This window comes from Aphelocoma coerulescens, chromosome 1A, assembly GCF_041296385.1.
Source record: "Aphelocoma coerulescens isolate FSJ_1873_10779 chromosome 1A, UR_Acoe_1.0, whole genome shotgun sequence".
In the NCBI taxonomy this organism is placed as follows: domain Eukaryota; kingdom Metazoa; phylum Chordata; class Aves; order Passeriformes; family Corvidae; genus Aphelocoma; species Aphelocoma coerulescens.
The window spans coordinates 56,668,232-56,679,131 of NC_091014.1; the positions used below are offsets into that span (position 1 = coordinate 56,668,232).

General features: G+C 45.2%; 1 protein-coding gene across 1 annotated transcript; it reads left to right on the forward strand.

Moving 5' to 3' along the window:
* Positions 1–288: 288 nt before the first annotated feature.
* Positions 289–10,900, forward strand: RTCB (RNA 2',3'-cyclic phosphate and 5'-OH ligase). Its single transcript, XM_069002927.1, has 12 exons — positions 289–513; positions 622–700; positions 1,619–1,686; positions 2,845–2,944; positions 4,050–4,206; positions 4,817–4,973; positions 6,070–6,229; positions 6,554–6,729; positions 7,224–7,412; positions 7,893–8,003; positions 8,697–8,816; positions 9,838–10,900. The coding sequence occupies exons 1-12, from the start codon at positions 421–423 to the stop codon at positions 9,943–9,945; spliced, it is 1,518 nt and encodes a 505-aa protein (XP_068859028.1). The 5' UTR covers positions 289–420; the 3' UTR covers positions 9,946–10,900.

Consider the following 10,900-nt stretch of genomic DNA (forward strand, 5'->3'; position numbering starts at 1 on the left):
GCTGCAGGGCGGTACCTAAAAACCCCACGGGCCAAAGCTACTCTGCCCCGGGGATTAGCAAGCGCAGAGACTTGAAAAAAACACCTGGGTTTCTTCCACGCAAACCAGCCCCAGCCGTACGTGGTTCGAGGGAGGAGGCAGCCAGGTACAAACCCGGCGCTCCCTCTCACACCCTGGCCCGCGGGTACCGGGTGCCCAGCCGGGCTCCCCCAGCCGCGCCAGCACCGTGGCCGGCGGCCCGGGCCTGCGCATCGCTGGGGGCGGGCCAGCCCTCGGCACGGCTGAGGGGCGGGCGGGGACCGAGGCAGGGCTGAGGGGGAGGTTTGAGCCTCGGCGGCTCCTGTCCGCCGCGGGATCGCGTCAGTTCCTGCCGCCGGCCCGGCGCTGCTGTCGGCATCTGCGACCGGGAGCGCCGCCGCCATGAGCCGCAGCTACAACGATGAGCTGCAGTACCTGGACAAGATCGACAAGAACTGCTGGCGGATCAAGAAGGGCTTCGTGCCGAACATGCGTGTGCGTGGGAGGGGGCCTGGGTGACCGGGGCGGGGGAAGGGGCGAGGGCTCGGGGTCGGGCTCTGGGCGGCCCGGGCGAAGCCGGGCAGCTGACGGCTCTCCCCACAGGTGGAGGGCGTTTTCTACGTGAATGACCCGCTGGAGAAGCTGATGTTCGAGGAACTGCGCAATGCCTGCCGCGGCGGAGGTGGGTCTGGCGGGGAGCGGGGTGCGGACCCCCTGACCCGGGGGGTGACACAGAATCACAGAACCAGTCGGTTTGGAAAAGACCTCTGAGATCATCGAGTCCAGCCTGTGAGCGAACACCACCACGCCAGCTAGACCCTGGCACTGAGTGCCACGTCCAGCCTTTCCTTGAACACCTCCAGGGACGGTGACTCCACCACCTCCCTAGGCAGCTCATTCCAATGTGTAATCACGCTTACCGTGAAGGAATTCCTCCTAATGTCCCACCTAAACCTCCCTTGGCACAAGTTAAGACTGTCCTGTTGTTCTGTCACTGGTTGCCCGGGGGAAGAGGCCGTGTGCTTTGCCCCAGGGTGCAGCAGACAGCGGGGCTGGCCCGGTGTGTGTGCCCGCGGGTGGGTCTGGAGAGGCGGCAAGCAGGAGCCAGTTATCCCGCCGTGTGTGCCACTGCAGCCCCGGGAGCAGCACAGGCTCACGGCAGCTGTAGCATGTCCTGTGCCCCGCTGTGGCAGGGGGGCCCACACTGCCGGCTGCGCCCTGTGCTCAGGAGCGTTCCCCGAGTGCCGGCTCTCAGTTTGCTCTGGTGAGGGGCAGCGCCTGGGCCTGTTCTCTGCGGGGCTGGAGTGCAGGGCTGGATCCGAGCTGCTGGCTGGGCCATTGGGAGCACACTGCTGTTGTTAGCACAGACCCCACTCTATTGGTATGAACACAGCAGAAGTTGGACTTTAGTGAAATAAACACCACATTTAATGGTACTGCAGATTGTGCACAAGCCCAGGTGCTTTACACCAGATTTGAGGGCTTGTCAGTGGCTGACTTCCCTTTTGTCACTGTTTTACAAATCCTCTTTAGAAAGTGTTTCATTGTGATTATCATGGTAAATTACCAGTTTACTTTTTTTAAAAAAAATCTTTTTCAGGTGCGGGGGGCTTCTTGCCTGCTATGAAGCAGATCGGGAATGTGGCAGCATTACCTGGCATTGTTCATGTGAGTAACTGCTCTGAAAACCTGCAGTTTTGCTGTTCCCATTTGCCTGAGATTATTGCATTCTAAATGGGAACTCTCTTAGGAGAAGAAGTATGGACCAAAGTTCTTCTCAAGGCAGTTTGTGTGTTAGGAACCTGTGTCTGAGTAGAGAGAGCTTGCAAGGGCAGGCTGCAAAACTAAGTTGTCAGAAAGGGAAGTACCCACTTACTTCATTGCTTGTCTTTTGACATGAAGCTATTCATGCTCTTTGAGTTTCTTGAGCCACTTTTCCCCACTGTTTATACTGACTGCTTGTTGGTTTTGAATTTCCTCTGCTCTGGAATACATGGAGAAATGTGGAGAAAGCAGGAGGTGGTACTGTTGTCTGTATTATTGTTGCTGGCTTGATGTGAGTAAGGAGCCCTCCCATGCACTCAACACTGCTTTCCCTCATCCCGTGCCTTTTTGAAAGCCAAGCATCAGATAGAATAATGCAGGAGGAAAATGCTTACCTGTCCCTCTTTTCAAGAAGTGCAAAGTGTGATGTGGAAATGACCCTTTTCACATTCGATACTGCATATATTAACAAGTAACATATAACAGAATTTTTAAAATTGTCTCTTTTGGCAGAGATTTTGAATTTATGGATGCAGTAGAAGGCAGACAGACCATCATGCTGTTAAATGCCTTAGGGGTCAGCCCTAAATGGAGTAAGGTCGAATAATAACAACCTGCTAAAATGGGAATTTTGGCAGGTAGTTTGTAGAAGAGATGCTACAATCATCTGCATATTCAAATCTTCACTTTTTATTTCCAAAGCAAGGATTTCTTGGAGGTGGCAAGGAAAGGCAGAAGAAGCAAATAATCCCGTTCAAAAGTACTGTTCAGTTCAGTGTGTGGTAGCAGTTTAATAGATATTGAAAAGTTCCAGTTTCTGACAACGTTCTGGGTGTCATGGGGTGTTTGCTTCAGATCTGCTCTCTGCTTTCTTTGACTGTCCTGTAAGTGCAGGAGGTTAGATATCCACCTGAATTGATGTGTTCACTCCGCCTACATCTGAACATCCATTCTCTTTTGGTATAGTTGTTTGCAAATGTGACAACCACTGCCACAAGGCAAAGTATAACCAAGGTGACTCTGCAGCATGCAGTTTCATAAAGCTTTGAAATTGCCTTTCAGAGATCAATAGGCCTTCCAGATGTCCATTCTGGCTATGGATTTGCTATTGGCAACATGGCTGCCTTTGATATGAGTGATCCCGAAGCAGTGGTTTCACCAGGTAAGGATGACTGACTTAACCTGCTCTGAGAAATACCTGGGATGGCATAAAAGTGCTTTTCAAAATGGCAGGACTTTACAGTACTTTACATTCAGAAACAGAGCAAAAAATACAAGAATTATAGGGAGTTAAGGGGTGCTTAATTCTTGCACTTAGAATCTTTTTTCTTTATTGAGCAGATATTTATACTGAGAACAGCTAAACAGTAGAGGGAGAATTGGCCTTGTGTTTGTATCTTGGACTCATGATATCCTTCAGTTCTGAAGGGAGAGCACAAGCCTTTGACTTTGGGTTTCACCAGGTTGATAAAGAACTGACTAGTTTCTTTAAGTGGTGTTTGAAAACATCTTTTGAGGGTATTTCTACAGTTTTACTTAAAACGTGACCTTAAAATATGTCTGTCTTTTTAGTAAACACACAGCTCTTTGGTTACTGACAGTCTGAAGCTTGTGTGGTTGTCATGAAGCATGATACTCATGTTTCAGTTTTGCTTTGATCAGTTCTTGGGTCAGAGTCACTCAGGAACACTTGGTCTCTTAGTTTGGTATTTCTCCTCTAACATTAGTAATACCAGAACCTTCATATTAAGGTGGCATGATTATTTTTCACATTAGGCCTTGCCTTGCAGTAGTTACTATTATAAATAGTAAGAGTTAAGCAAAACACCAAGAACTGAAGTTTAATATTCCTTGTAAGTATTTATTACTTCTTATAACTATTTATTATTTATTCCAGTGAAGATTCAAAAAAGAACTTACTTTCAGGGATTGCTTTCAAGAGCGTTTTACATCAGGAAGCCATTCTAAGATTTGTCACTTTTCTTCTGACCTCAGGCAGAAGAACAGGAACATTCTCTCTACTTCTTATGGGCGGTGTGTTTTATAATTGTGTCCACTTCTCTTTGTCAGCTTGCTGGAGTAACTTTGTGAACTGAGAGCTCTGTAGGCAATCGTACAGCTATGTCTCGAAGTCTGAGGCTTCATGTAAACCTGTTAAAGCTTACTGCAGTTCTGCTTTTTTCCCCCCAGTATTGTGTCCCAGAAAAAGGAGTGAGATTACAGCATTCAGTACATGCTCCCTGACATGGCTTTTTCTCCACTTGTAGGTGGTGTCGGATTTGACATCAACTGTGGTGTCCGCTTGCTGCGGACAAATCTGGATGAAAGTGATGTGCAGCCTGTGAAAGAACAGCTCGCCCAGGCTATGTTTGACCACATTCCTGTTGGTGTCGGCTCCAAAGGCGTCATCCCCATGAATGCCAAGTAAGAGAATGACTTTGTGCACACATCACTGGAGGGGACATCTCTGTTTGTTTTGATGTAAGATTCATCAGTGTGGGACTTTTAAGAAGGAAAAAGTAATTCTAAAATGCTTTCCCTTCTTTCTGCATATGTGCTTTACCAGGACTAGCGTAATCATCAGCGCACAGTCAGCTCTTTCTTCCCACATTTAACCCTTTAAAAGTTCCTGCTGGGTTCTCATTTCTTCTGACAGAAAACTTCCATGAACATAAAGGTATTTTGTGAAAGGGATGAGAGATAGGATAATAGATAGAAATTAAGATATTTCCCACCCAGCAAAGAGGAAAAAGTGATGACTTATCAAAAGTTAATGTATTCGTAGAGCTAGATTTTCATGAAGTATTAAGAAGCTGGACTTGTTAGGAGAATAGGAGCCTGACCATAACATCATAGAATAATTTAGGTTGGATGGGATCTTTTGAGGTCATCTGAACTAACTCCTTGCAGGAAGGATCTAAATCTAAGGATAGGTCTAACAAAAAAATTGCATCAAGTTGCTTAAGGCCGTATCCGGTGGAGTTTTGAGTATATCCAAGGATAATCATCTTATGTAAGTGCTTGATAATTGCAGGGATTTGGAAGAGGCACTGGAGATGGGTGTGGACTGGTCTCTCCGGGAGGGCTATGCCTGGGCAGAGGACAAGGAGCACTGTGAGGAATATGGAAGAATGCTGCAGGCCGACCCCAACAAAGTCTCTTCAAGGGCAAAGAAAAGGGGCCTGCCTCAGGTAATGTTTCAGGAGGGCTGTGCATGCTCCCAGGGCTCAAATATAAAGGTTAGAGAGTAGTTCTCTAGTTCTGTATCTTGATACTCTGTCTAGCATTTCCAGGCAGGGGGAAAGGGGAGATGGTGAGGTCAGTTCTGAATAATTCTTGACAGAACTGCAACAGAGGAGAATAAAACTGGACGTACCCAAGGTCCCTGGGGCCATCATCTGTTAACACCTGGTACTGGAAGTTACATTGGGGGGCATTTCCATGTCCAGATGTATTTTGTTTTGAAGAGATAGGAAAGTTAATGTACAACTTCTGTGCTTGTTTGCTCAACAAGTTAATAGCAGGGCAAGAAAAGATACAATAATAAATGGAACTAGCTCATAACTGAATCACAGTTGAAGGTTGGATTTCATTTCTAGATATAGTATCTCATTGCTTTCTGTGGAACAGTTTGAGATGGCTATATGAATGACACATTTGTAAAGCTTTCTGGTATATTCTTTATATTAATTGATACTTTTCTTTATTAATTGGGGTGGTGCCAAATTACAGCATTTAACCTCCAAATAGTGTTTTGTCCCAAATTTTCACATTTGCCTTGCAAATAAGCAATCATCTGTTACGGCGTTGAAAAAATTTGGGCTTGGAAATGGAATATCTTCTTTTAATCTACTGAAAAGTTCTAAGTACCTAATTAACAAGATGTTGTAATTTCTTTGTGGAGTTATAACCGAGCAGAAGACTGTCTGTCTTGTCTATACAAACTGAAGTCTCAATACTCTATACTATTCCCATCCTTCAACCAGGCCAAGTAAGTTGTAAAAAAAGTGGTGGCACAGTCTGTATGTAGATCCTGGTCCTTTTGTTTAATCACAGTCTTGTTCCAACAGCACAGGTAGTTAAAAATTTGAACAAAAAGGAAACTGGTGATGCTACTGTGTTCTACTTCCTTGCAGTTTACATGGGGATACTTTTTCCCCCAAAAACCTTTCTAAACGCAAAACCTTGCTGTAGCAATTTGCCCTATTGCCTGTTGCTGTAGCTCTCCCCTGTGCTCCCCGAGGCTGCTTTCCCTGTCCTGTCTGATCAGTGTGTTGTGATTGGCAGCTGGGGACCCTGGGAGCTGGAAATCATTACGCCGAGATCCAGGTGGTGGATGAGATTTACAACGAATATGCTGCCAAGAAAATGGGCATTGACCACAAAGGGCAGGTGTGCGTGATGATCCACAGTGGAAGCAGAGGGCTGGGCCACCAGGTTGCCACAGGTATGATCTGACTGGCATAGCTACCTGGAGTGAGATGAACTCTTCAGCATGGTCTTGTCACTGACAGCAAACTCCAGCACCAAAGAGCACTTCTTACAGTGAATTGCTGAGAGTATCCTGAATTGCCTGGTCAGGTGTTATCTGTTTGCAAGCAATTTATGATGTTCTGCCACAGATTTGCTTTTGCATCTGATAAGTAGCCTTGGGTTTGGCCATTGGACAGATGAGTTCAGTTTTAGAATATAAATTATAGACATCCATCTTAATCTCAAAGATTGCAACAAAATTAGGAAGTCACTTAGACTTACTGTGTTTATTTCCCAGATGCACTGGTGGCTATGGAAAAAGCTATGAAACGGGACAAAATCATAGTGAATGATCGCCAGCTGGCATGTGCCAGGATTGCCTCTGCAGAGGGACAGGATTACTTGAAGGGAATGGCAGCTGCTGGCAACTATGCCTGGGTTAACCGCTCTTCCATGACCTTCCTAACACGACAGGTAGGAGCAGAGTTGTCTCTGATGCAAATAGTTTTGCTGCACATCTGCTTTATCCCAGACATAGAGAACAAAGAGTAGTTGGACTATTTAACTTCATTTCATTTTTGCGTTTCTTAAACTGTTTTTTTCTGGAGAGACTTGCACAAAGCTGCAGTCATGACAGTCCATCTAAAACCTCTCAACATCACTGGATTGTACTTGGCAGAAGCTGCTTAAGCAGTATTTTGAAAATGGCTTGAGCTGGAAAAAAAGGATACAAGAAAACTGGGGGGTTTGTTGCTAAAACTGGGCGTTTTTGTTGCTAAAGCCAAGTTTTCAGAGTTGCAAGAATTTGTCTAGTTGATACCTGACTGATTTACAGCAGGAAGCTGCTAGCAGGCAGAGAAGCAATCTAGGCAGTCCAATTCTGTCATCTCAGCGGTGTTGTATTCAGTTCCACTGTGGCTGAATTATGATGCTCTTGTATCTCACATCCTGATTTGCTCTCTTTTTAGGCCTTTGCCAAAGTCTTCAACACAACCCCAGATGACCTGGACATGCACGTTATCTATGATGTGTCTCACAACATTGCCAAGGTGGAACAGCATGTAGTGGATGGAAAGGAGCGGACTCTGCTGGTGCACAGAAAGGGATCAACCAGGGCCTTCCCTCCTCACCATCCTCTTATTGCTGTTGATTATCAAGTAAGTGTAGCTTTGGGAGAAGGGAATAGAAAGAGAGTTCTGCATTAGTCAGACAATTTTAGCGTCCCTAACAGATGGCTAAATGCTGTGAGTTCATTTTTTAAGGTAACAGCACTGGAGCCCTGGTAGGATGGCAGTATTCTGCTTGTCTATGCGTTAGATCTTTGGGACACTGAGCTCCTGCTTCTGCTCCACACCCAAAGTGGTTGGAAGATGATGAAAGGAAAGAAGTCATTTATGCCTAGGGTAGGCTTCAGTGGTTGGCCTTGTCTGTCTGTTGGACACAAGGCTTTTGATCTACTGGTCTGCATCTTTCAGTGCAGTTAGTTTTCTAGAATCCTTGCTTCCAAGCACCTGAGACAACATGGGATGCTCTCAGGGAATGTTAATCTGACCTCCTTTTCTGGAGATAGGGTTCCTCTCAGACTTCTATTGAGTTTTTTCAGGGTTTTTTTATGAATGAATGCTTTTCATCCACAGCTGACTGGACAGCCCGTTTTGATCGGCGGCACGATGGGCACCTGTAGCTATGTCCTCACTGGCACAGAGCAAGGCATGACTGAGACCTTTGGAACTACTTGCCATGGAGCTGTAAGTCAAGAAGTTATTTTGGGGAGGGGGTGGGATGAGGCTCTCATCCAGAGAACAAAGTTGTTCAAGGGTCATCCAATGTGGGATTCATCTGTTGGTCATACAAGCAGAGAGTAGCTTTGCCAGTAGTCCCTGGCCAGGAGGACTGCAAGGTAGAAGTCTTTGTCCCTTACTGAGTAGTTCTGACTACTTCTGCAGAAAATCTAGGAGATACTGCTTTTTATAGGGCAGATGTTAGGATGAAGATGTGGAGAATAAGCACCTTTTATCAAATTCTGATATCTCTGAGCTAACAGGAGGGGTTAAGTGTGCTGAGGCTGTCTATATAAAACTCCTCAGTAATTAGAAGGAGGTATTTCCTCCCTTGTTATTCATAGTATGAGACAATAATTGAGGAAGAGAAGTTATCTTCCAGTAACTTCCAACTCTTGAACACTGTTTGGTTTGGGTAAAAAGACACTTGCAGACTAGTGTGTTATACAAATGAAACTTTCCTAGCTGTCGTACCAGAGGTGTGATTTTGCAGGAGCCTGTGACATGAAGGCTAAATTAATTTCCTGTATTGAGATTTACTGTGGTCTATGCTCTCAGTCATTCTGTGTTTGCTTTTAATGTAATAATGTTTTTCTTTGATAAGGAGTGTTGTTTTTCCAAACTGCTACAGAAATAGCACTAACAAAACATGTTGCCTAGGGTCGTGCACTGTCTCGAGCCAAATCTCGACGTAACTTGGACTTCCAGGATGTATTGGACAAGCTGGCTGACATGGGCATTGCCATCCGTGTTGCTTCTCCCAAACTGGTCATGGAAGAAGTGAGTTTAGTACTTCATTATCTTAGAAGGAAAAGGGGGTCTTGCTCCCGGCTGAATGACCCTCCCTGACCTGATTTTCTGCAGCGCAATTTTTAAGCGGTTGCCAGTACTGTAAATATGCAGCTTGTGTGATTTCTGATAGAGCTGTCAAATTTTTTGGGAAATGATGTGAAGTGTTCTCTATCCTAAAAGCATGCTGAAAGGGGAGATGCCTGATTGACAGGTTTTGGGGTATGTTTTTTCCTCTTCTGCCTAGTGATAGGGATAATTGCTGTCTTTGTGTGAGCATCTACAAAAGTAGCTATGTTTTATGGATTTTCTTCTTGAATGATGTTCTCCCTGCTTTAAATTTACCTTCCACTGCAGCTTTCATGTAGATGAGTAGCAGCTTGAAAGATCTTCTTTTAAGATGAACTCCTATATTTGCTCAAGAATAGAGCTCTGAATAGTCAGAAAACTTTGAATAATATGACTTCCAGTTGCTCTGCATTAACCTGAGCATGCCTTTTCTGTTCACAACCTCACTCATCAAAGTGTGTTAATCACTTGGCACTATGCTTTTATGGGTGTTGGTGTTACATGAACATGTTGATACATTAAAATCTCTATTTAAGGGCAGCTTCCTTGTCAGAATGAAGGCAGAGGGAGAAGCTCTAGAGTTAAACCCTGACTGCTGACACTAAGGGGCAGTGAAGATAAAGGCTGTCTGTAAAGCAGTTGGAGTCACTTCCTACTAGATAATGAGGCTTGACATTCTCACATGCTGGGGCACTGATTATCTGAAAAACTAGATTAAAATAGCTGGTATTTTATCTGAAATATGATGAGAGCTTATTTGGAAAGCCAAGTGTCTTACAGATTTCTTAGATACATAAGGTGTATGTATCAATATGTTCACCTACTTCTACACCCTCTATTTATAATTATTTTTTGAAGAGTAGATTTCAAAAGCCTACATCTGACTTCCTGTGACTATGGGTTGTTTATAGTTTTGTCTTTTTTTTTTTTCCCCCTCCTCCAGGCACCAGAGTCTTACAAGAACGTGACTGATGTGGTTAACACCTGCCATGAAGCTGGCATCAGCAAGAAAGCCATTAAACTGAGACCCATCGCTGTTATAAAGGGCTAGGAGCCAACAAGGCACCGATGTCTCCAGGCCTTACACAAAACTGACTAGAATTACCATCTTCCCACACCTCTTGGACTCTGTAGGATGCTCAAATATCACATTCCTGTTCTGGAAACACAACAGCTGAGGATACACCTATTTTTAACCACTCCTAGCCATAATTAATGCCCCTCCTCCTTGTTACACGGCGTTCTTTTCTTGTGAGGACAGGGCAAAGAAACAAGTCTTGGTTTTTGTATGCAGTCCTTCCTCCATTTCCCTCCTCAGGCAGGACTTCAGACTTGCCTGAGTTGTTACTAAGTGCTGTGCTGCACGACCACCTCCATCAGTGAAGGTGGTGTATGAACCAGACCTGCTGTCTCCACACCTGAGTGCCTGGAGCTCTTTCTGCATATGGAAGTACTCTGATAGGGTATTGCACTTGTGGGCAGGGAGAGGCTGCCCTGTTTGCAGGGACCTTTATGCATAGTCTATACTGTTGCATGTTTTGTGGCAATTGGGTAAGAAATCTGGAGTTGGGAGTGGTTTCCAGCTCGGGTTGAGAGGGACTAGCTAAGCTTGAGAGACAGTCTTACCCCAGCCTCTCCCATTTAACACAGCACCTGGTGAACTTGGCTCAGGACAAGTAGGTATTCCACATCTTTTGGAAAAGCTGAGTAGAATGGAGTATGTTGCCTTGAGAGGTTTTGTTTGCCTAGTAAAAGTTGTAACTTAACTTAGAGATGTGCTGATCCAACGTTTTAAAAAGCTCTAAGCATGTAAAAGTTGGGTTGGGTAGTGCTGCTCACTGTGTCCCACAGCTCTGATTTAAAGGAGCCCAATTCCAGGGTGAGGCCCAATGCAATGGGCCTCACAGTGTTTCTTTTACATTCATTAACCAAGGCTGGAGGGGAAGCTGACCATCCCCACTGGATCATTTTGGGGGATTACAATAAAATGGGAGATGGACACGGCA

Bases quoted from the DNA above. Each gene is read 5' to 3' on its own strand.
- RTCB (XM_069002927.1), top strand. From the start codon at position 421: ATGAGCCGCAGCTACAACGATGAGCTGCAGTACCTGGACAAGATCGAC. The intron at 701-1,618 runs GTGGGTCTGGCG...AATCTTTTTCAG, and splicing joins CAATGCCTGCCGCGGCGGAG to GTGCGGGGGGCTTCTTGCCT. The intron at 1,687-2,844 runs GTGAGTAACTGC...ATTGCCTTTCAG, and splicing joins CATTACCTGGCATTGTTCAT to AGATCAATAGGCCTTCCAGA.